Consider the following 8766-nt stretch of genomic DNA (forward strand, 5'->3'; position numbering starts at 1 on the left):
TCCTAAAACAAATAACACCTGGAAAACACAGCTTGGAGTGAGCAATTTGTATGAGACGTGGCTTAAATTTGTATTTTCATTCAAAGGTCAAATACAGTTGAGCCTGCAATACCCTTGAAGGATGTCAGCATTTTTGTCGAGCAAAGCAAAGCAAGGTCAGGCCTTGAACAGAGAATCTTTAGATCCACAGCTCCTTTAAGTATCACGTCAGTGGTTTTGCTTGATCTCCACTTTTACGTTTTGTGTTTTCTGTCTAACAATTTGCACTCTTCCACATTGAAAATATTTTGCACACGAGTTAAAAACAATCAAAGGTTGTCAATATGAAATCTCCTTTTGCCAGCCTTTGCTAAGATTTTGTTTTCTTAGCTAATTTTTGGGACATTTTAAAAATTTGTTCTTGAAAAGTCAGAGATTTGGAATAACTCTCATTGCTCTTTGAATAATTAATGGCCACTTTGGTTTTTAAATTGTGTATAAGAAAAAAAAAAGCAATAAAGATATTTCTCTGGGTTAGCTGAGAGAGTTTCCTGTAAGTTTTGCAAATGTTGTCATGTTAGAACTATCAACTTTAATTTATTTCAGTAGCAACTGAAAGCAAGAGCAGGAAATCCAGTCAGAGATCATGGGGAAATGGATGAAGCTAAATACTGGGCAAACATTGCGAAAGACCTTAAGGCTTAACACAAACAAACTTTCATCTTCCAGCAGGAAAACAACTCTAAACATACAGTGCAGTACAGTCAAAGCAAATTTTAGAATGGTTTCATCAAAGAACTATTTTGTGTTAGAATGGTCTAGTCAAAGAACCTGTGGCAAAACTTGATATCTGATGTTTACAACCCTTTCCGACAAACATGGCTGAGTTTTAGCATCATAATCCCCTCGAAAGAGGAAGGCTTTGTTAACTGATTGATGTAAATACAATGTTTAATGTCTACTCTGTATACAGTGTTGGACATAATAATATAGTGACACTTTCAGAAATTGAATGCCATAGGCCTTGTAAATGTAAACCTTCCTGTTTTGCTGCAACTGAGCACAGATTTGACAAAAACTGTGGCACATTTTAAGGGAATCCTCATCTCAGAGATGCACCGAGAAGCTTCAAACAACTTTTCCATAAACTTGGGAATTAGCAAACTGTTTGAAAACTTTGCATCCTCCTCTAAATTTAGATGTGCCACTGAGCCACAAGTGTTTAGAAATTTGACTTTCTCTGATAAATTAGGCAAAGAGGAGGCACTGTTGCAGGAGCAGCCAAAAAAAAAAAAAGAGAAGCTTTTGATGTTTTTCCAGTAGATGAAGGAGCCCTGAGACAGGTGATAGGAATGATGAAATTCAAACACGGGCCCTAATTTGCAGAAAGTGAGATATGCACTGTGCAGTGTGCATCTAAAGACTTGATATGCACCGATAGTCTAACTAGATATCGTTTTCTCGCTTTTACGTGCGCATGTGTGTGTTTGAGAGAGTGTGTTAAAGTTTGCCGGGATGGTTGTGAATGTGACTTATTGGCATGTCTCTCCGTCAGTCTGACTGCGTCTGCACCGCTTGCCTCATTCCCATCACACAGTCAATGCGGGCAGAACATGACAGACTGGTAATAACTCGAGTGTTCACGCACATACTCGTGCACACGCGCAGTTACACACATACCAGCTGCTTCTTTCCTCCTTTCTCATCAAACTTGTCATCAGCTGTGCCAGTTTGTCTCATCTCACATTAAGAGCTCATGAATAATATGTGATTACCCAGGACCTTCCGAGAAGCTCCTGGATCTACTTGTGACGTACCCAGATACATTCACGCAAACACGCAACTCACCTAAATATACACGGTTCAAAATATCTTGCTATTTGTTTTTTTTTGGGGGGGAGGGGTGGAGGTTTCCTTCTTTTGGGCTTTACTCCTCCAGATTTACACCACAGACCACAGATTTGCACGCTGGGCACAGTCAAGTTTGGTGGCTAATATTTCCCGTCGACACAAAAAAAGAGTTTCTTTCTTGCACACACTCGACAAACAATGCAGACCAAAACAATAGACTAGAGGTAATTAGGCCTATTTTTGTCTTCTCAACTCATTTCCTCCTCACAGAAGTAATGTGATTTGACTCATTTAATTCCCAAAGGAGAGGAAAAGGACTGTAGCGGACAATGGCTTCATGCTTGACTAAACGATTTTTCCTCTTTTTGAAATAAAAAATATTCCAGTCTTCTGCCTTCCACCCAAAGGACGGGTGGAGGGGGGGAAAAAAGAGGAAAAAAGGCTATTTTATTGCTCGGGAAAAGAAATTATCACTGTGCACAAAAAAATATTCTCATTTACCCTGCAGCTGTATTAGAGTGTTACTGGGTCTGATGAGCTTTTTATTCTTATTTTTATCTCTCCTACCTTCAGGTAACTTTAGGAGTTTCTTGTGAGGACACACTGGTGGGGTTCCTACAACTTTTTTTTTTTTTTTTTTTTACATCAAAATTGCATACTTTTTCCTCATCTTTTTTCTTTGTTTCTTAGCAGACTTTGCATTATGAAGTCTGTTTTTTTTACAGCAGTCTCTGTAAATCCCCATTATTGTTCATATTTAAGAACAATACGAGTGTCAAAAAGTAACCTGAACTGACTTAATAAATTTGACTTAACTTGTAGAATAACTAGGTAAAAAATAAGTTACGCTAATGGTTTTCAATCCATAATTTCTGTGCTACAATGCGTAAGCTACGTAACTTCAATGCTTTCTCATAGTATATCTCAAAAAGGTTACTGGGTTTCAGCTAACTATCAAAATCCAACTATTCAGGCAAAACTTGGATAATCAGTTTTGTTTATAACAAAGAAACTTTGGGTTGAATTCTAAAATAATAATAATAATAATAATATTACATATTTCTTTTTGAATGACCAGCCCAATTTTAAAAGTAGGAAAGTGCTTATGAAAATAAAAATAGATGGAAGAAGCAATGAAGAAACAAAAGTGCAAACTTAATATGTAACTAAATGTAATTGAAGTACTACTATGGTCTGAGTTCTGGATATATTTTTAAATGGAGGCGAAATTGTATTGAATTGAACTTGCAAGATGTGAAATACAGAACTTGTAAGGACGTATAGGCAGCACCTTTAGATAACGGGGCAGGGCACAAAGTCAGAAGAACAATTACCTTTACATTTTTTCCCCCCTCAATGCATTTCAATCCATGAAACTTCCATCTCTCAGCCCTCCAATTAAAGAAAAGTCAGAAGATGGCCTCACTTACTTATTTCAGAGTACTTTACATGCCCAAGTAGTGAAAAAAAAAAGAGTTTCCCCTCAAACAAGACAATAAAACATGCACATTCCCCTCCACTCAGCATGCTCTCCTACCGGTGAGTCACTGCTTCCAGTTGGGCAGAGTGGTCCTCTGAAGACACCCTTGACTCGCCGAAAGTGTCCATTGCTCAGGTGAGTGGAGCTGATAACCAGGTAGTAACACGCACTACACGCCATCCCGGGGGAATCTCGAGGCTTGGGGCCCATTAAACGAGTGGGAGTCGGTTCCTCCTCCACCGATCTGAGATGCGGACGATGCCCGGTCCTGCCCGGGGGTGCTGCAGGTGTGAACGTCTCACTCCAGTTTTCTGATGAGAAGTGAAAAACGTGGGGCATGATAGCTTTCTGTGGGATAGCTGCCTCTACTCCTCGAATAAGAGGGGCATAAACGGAATAGATTAAGAAAAAAAATAAAATCAACTAGGATGTCTTTACTTACCAAACTCTTCCGCTGGAGTCTGCGTTTGGCATGCTGTCCGTCGGTCAGGCTGGAATAAATGGGTGAGCGCCTGTGGAGTGCCAGAGGAAAGAGATGGATTCATCCAGGCACACAAACACACACACACACACACACACTCTCTCTCTCCTCTTCAACCCTCCTCTTGCCTCCTCATGCCCACTCCACTGTCCAGTCCAGTAAAGTGTAGCCTATAGCTGCGACAGCTCGCAAGTCGGACTTCTCAGTGAGGAGAGAAAACAAGGGAAGCAGAGACTCTCCGCAGGTGCGCATTCTTAAATTCTACGCACATCGAAAAGCGAAAAACGCTGGGAAAAAAAAAAAAAAAAAATCTCATAGCCTACTTGTCTAATTCCCCTCTGTATTGATTGGCTTCACAATCAGGTGTCTTGTGAACGAAAATCTGCGGTGCGCGGCGGGAGGGACGGTAAATCCATCCAGAGGAACAGCCTGGTAGTTATTATCGGGCTGCCGCGCAGGCAGGTTGAAGTGGTTCATTCTTTCTCCAAAACACACACGCACACACTCCTTCTCACCATCTCTCTCTTTCTCTCTCTCTCTCCCATTTCTCTCTCCAGCCAGTGTGTGTGTGTGTGTGTGTGTGTGTGTGTGTGTGTGTGTGCTGCTCTGGACCTGATTCCTTTCTGCTGTATAATATACAGCCTCAGTTGAAGCGTGGGTCTGGGATAGAGGGGGATCACTCGGCTCCACGTTGTGCTTGAGTAACTCTCAAACACACCTCCTTGCACACGCCAATTTCTTCCACCAGTATGTTTTCATCCCCCCCCCACCCCCACCATTGCTTACCATTGCTGGCGCACAAAGAAACTTTTCTCGCCGACATCATCTTAGTGTGTGGCATCCCCCCGCCCCCTTATCGGAGTTTGATGCCCTCAATCAAAGCAAACGCGTCACACTGTTTGGGCTACATCCCCGGACTGAGGAGAGGGTGGAGACAGGGTTCGCTTTGCTGCAGCCTTAGTGATGATAAAAGGGTCTTTTTTTTTCGAGCGGGTTGTGTCAAAGAGCAGCTCGGAACCAGCTGCAGCTGAGTCTGGCAAGCTGTCTCGGAGACGGAGATGCATGGCGCTGTTCACCCCAACGTGGTTCTGAAACCGTTCTGCGTGTCACACCCTGCAATTTCAGCCCAGGACTGAAGTTCATTTTGTGCTCACTCTAACGGACAGCTCCGTGTTCCAGCAGTAAAGTAGGTAAAAAAAAAAAAAAAAAAGTCCATCGCTTTTCTTTTCTCCCTCTCTTCCTTTTCTCTTTTCACTAACAGGCTGACGCTGTAACCACCCTGGACAAAATCCAGGGACCTTAAAGAAGTATAAGCACTTCATTGTTTTTTTTTTTTTCATTTTGCATACACAAACATGAAGTTCAGTGAAAACAGTGGTTGTCCCATTTTTGTTTTTACAAAAGCTGATAGATTGTGCTAGTAATATACACCTAATATGGTTCGCCCACACGCCTTTGGAAGTCCCATATTTAGCAAACAGAATCCACTTACTGTAATTTATTTTCAGTATAGATAAATCCATCATCTGAAAACAAAAAGAAGATGGAGCAACTACGAGCCTTCAAAGTTAAGGGATCTGTGGAGGATCTGCAGAGATCCACGGCTCAGGTGGGAAAAATTGATGGGACTGCTGTTATTTATGAACTCCAAACATTTGTTGCTCTTTACTAGGAGACAAATTTCCTTTGTTGACACCGATAGCAATTCTAGTTTGTTATTTGCCAGTGGGGAATCCAGCAAACAGGTGGAAGAAAGTGCTCTGGTTGGGTGAAAAAAAAAAAAAAATAGAACTGTTTAATCTAGAAGAAAACCAGTAGATGTGGAGAAAAAAAGCAATACTGGATTATCCCGAACAAAGATATTCTCATGGTTACATATGGAGATTAGTGGATAATGATGGGGTAATGCTTTTCTTGAGCATTAGTGACAAAACATTTTAGATTTGTATCTGTAGAGACAATTGAAAGCCAAGTTTTTCTTTTGTTTTATTATTATACTCTGCTTAATGTTGATCTGGCATATGAAGTTCCAATAAAATACATTGAAGTTTACGGTTCTAACATAACAAAATATGAAAAACATCAAGTCGTATGGATACGTCTGCGTGTCACTGTGTACTTCTGGTTGGCATCACTCGTAATTTATTATCAGATCCAGGAAGTTATTTAAGGTTGAGCCACTTGTCACTTGCTGGGGAGATGCAATACATCTTAACAAAAATGTCAGACTCTGAGAGGCTACTCATCCTCCAACTTTCAACAGATTTAGCACAGCTATCAATTCAGTCTGAGAGTTTGTGAAAATGGGCCACCCGGAGGGAGAGCAAAAACAGAAAAGTTCTGGCGTTCTTCCGCAGCCAAAACTCAACTTTCCTAATTATTCTTTTAATCTGTTTTACTGTTTTGCATCTGATACACTTTAAAACAGCGACAAATCCTTATAGCTCTGTGGCAAACTTCTTATTTTCAGTAATGTTCCTCTCTCGGTCAAACCGATGCTTTCTCTTTACCTTATCTAGCCGCTTGCTCAGCTGTCTTTCAAGTCTTTGACAAATTATTATCTGGTCCTTTAGGCCCCAGATTCTGCCACCTCTCACCAGCCCGGATTGTGGGCTGTATCATTACATAAATAAGCCTCAGAGCAACAGCATTCAAAGCTGCCTTGCATCTTTGTTTTGATCTGCTATGATGAGAAAGCATGTGGCCGTGCTGTTTTTAATCTGGATGTCCTCCTACATGAGAGGTTTGTTCCTTGTGGGATTTACACTTCTTAATGCAGTGCAGAAACTGAGTCATGAACGCATCAGTCCACCGTATTCACCATGCACAGGACTGTTGCAAGTGTCGTGTCTCCCTCTTACAGATCGGCAGAGATGTTTGTACAGTGTAGGGGGGAATGTGGACATATGTTGTTGAGTGATTAGCACGCGTCTACTGAAACATTCAGGAAGGAATTGCAGATGTTTTCATAGTCCTATTTTAACGAAAGCAGGCTCTGTGAAGAATTGACACCTGCAGCTTTGAAAATTTGACACATTTCATGCATTGTCATGAGTTTGTTGGATGCTGATGTTGACACAAAAGATGAAAAAATATATATTTTGTGTTTTTCCTGACAAGTAGAAATCATTTAATTCATTACTCTCCTCCCTCCCTCTTTGTTAATACCAAACACGTGTAATGTTTTTGCATCTGAAAGTGAGTGCCCATGTAGGCAGACTCAAATCAGCTGCAAAGGGCCCAGATCAATCCAGGACTGGAGGGATCATTTCTTCCAGCTGGCCTGAGCACAGCTGGGGATCTTCTAGGAAAGGTCAGAGGGGGGGAAATGCTGGTGAAAAAGTTTCCTAGACTTCTTGGCTCGCAAGAGCTCTCAGAAAATTGTTTTGCCAAAATAGCTTTTAAACCTCAGGGGATTTACTTTAATGTCTTTTTAAATGGATTTGAATGGTGAATTACAGTTCTGAATATGAATGTCTTCTAAAATGTTAGAGTAAAATATTTTTTAAGCTGCTCAGTGGCATTGTGCAGTTAGAACATTTAACGTCTTTGAGACTGAGAGGATAACTATGTAGCAGACATAATAATAAAAAAAATATCAGCAGGAAAAAAAACAGAAACAAGACGAGAAAATAGCCAGTAGTAACTTCACTGGTTACGTGAACATCAGAAATGACCAAGAAACAAAGGAAGGAGGTGATCTGACCAGATTAATCACTTTTTATTTAACATGCAATCATAAGGTTCTTGCAACTGTTGACTCTCCATATGCTTGATAGTTTTCTATATTGGTTTATTTAAATATTAAGTATTTAAAGTATTTCTATTGAAGTCTCTAGTGTCAATACTGTACAATCAGTTTTTGCTGTAATTACAGATGCCGGTCTTTTGGGGTGGGTCTCTATCAGCTTTTAAACAGCCAGATCATTGTCTCTTTGCAAAAGCAGGTTAAAATTTTCAGGTTTGATTTTGCCACAGATTTTCTGGACTTTGACTGTGACATCTACACATTTATACTTTCATCTGAAACTGAAAGCCTTACTGAAAGGTGAACCTTTGCCACTGTCTCACTATTTCTGCAGGATTGTCCTCTGTTCAGCTCAATCTATGTTCAGAGATAAACCTGTGATCTTTCAGCTTTTCATCTTTCCCAGCTGAAGAGAAACAATACCATTGCCAGTCGAGAAACATAGTTCCTCCAGAGTGTCCTGGGTCTTCCTCTGAGTCTCCTCCTGATTGGACATGGCTGGAACACGAGGGAGGCGTCCAGGAGCCATCCTGACCAGCCTGAGCCATTTCAACTGGCTCCTCTGGATGTGGGGAAGCAGCGGCTCTACTTTGAGTCCCTCCGAGATGACCAAACCTCCCACCCTATCTATAAAAAAGAGCCTCGACACCCTGTGGAGGAAACCTATTTCACCTGCTTGTATCCAAAATCTCATTATTTCGGTCACTACCCAAAATTTGTGACCATAGATGAGGGTAGGAACATAGATCGACCGATAAATCGCCTTTTGCCTCAGCTCTCGTTTTACCACGACATACCAGGACAAACTCTTTATTGTTGCACACGGGGGAATTAAAAACAATACTGTGCAGTTGTCAAAAATAGAAATATCAAACTCACAACATATCATCTATACCTACGCATTGCCGCCTGCCCAAAAAGTACAAACTCTCTTTAGAGTATTGAAGATGGTGAAATGATGTACAACATGTTATAGCTCCATATTTTGCGAAGCACTCCAAGAGTGATGCATTCAGTTGGCCCTCTATCTCACAGCACTGGTGGTTATCGTGCTAAAGCTAAAGAAAAACGATTCCATACTTAGGTTAGCTTTGAATTATTCAAAAGCAGAAAACTCCCTACTGATCGTTTAGCGTGTCTTTCAGAACATGCCAGTGTTTATTTTAACAGCCTTCCTTAAATTCAGGCCTGAACAGCGTCTTCATTCAACTAAGCCAAGAATTTGTA

At 40.8% G+C, this 8766-nt stretch overlaps 1 protein-coding gene across 1 annotated transcript in view; it reads right to left on the reverse strand.

Moving 5' to 3' along the window:
• LOC106938460 (G patch domain-containing protein 8-like) overlaps positions 1-4130 on the reverse strand; it is a 50049-nt gene extending 45919 nt beyond the window's left edge. Inside the window, exons 1-3 of the mRNA XM_015020518.1 lie at positions 4115-4130; positions 3753-3822; positions 3368-3621 (exon numbers count right to left, since the gene is read on the reverse strand). Coding sequence (XP_014876004.1) covers positions 3368-3520 — 153 coding nt within the window. The 5' untranslated portion in view covers positions 3521-3621; positions 3753-3822; positions 4115-4130. The remainder of the gene's footprint in view (positions 1-3367; positions 3622-3752; positions 3823-4114) is intronic.
• Between the last annotated feature and the right edge of the window lie 4636 nt (positions 4131-8766).

The sequence above is a fragment of the Poecilia latipinna genome, unplaced genomic scaffold, assembly GCF_001443285.1.
Source record: "Poecilia latipinna isolate Pla-1442-1.1 unplaced genomic scaffold, P_latipinna-1.0 Scaffold2599, whole genome shotgun sequence".
In the NCBI taxonomy this organism is placed as follows: domain Eukaryota; kingdom Metazoa; phylum Chordata; class Actinopteri; order Cyprinodontiformes; family Poeciliidae; genus Poecilia; species Poecilia latipinna.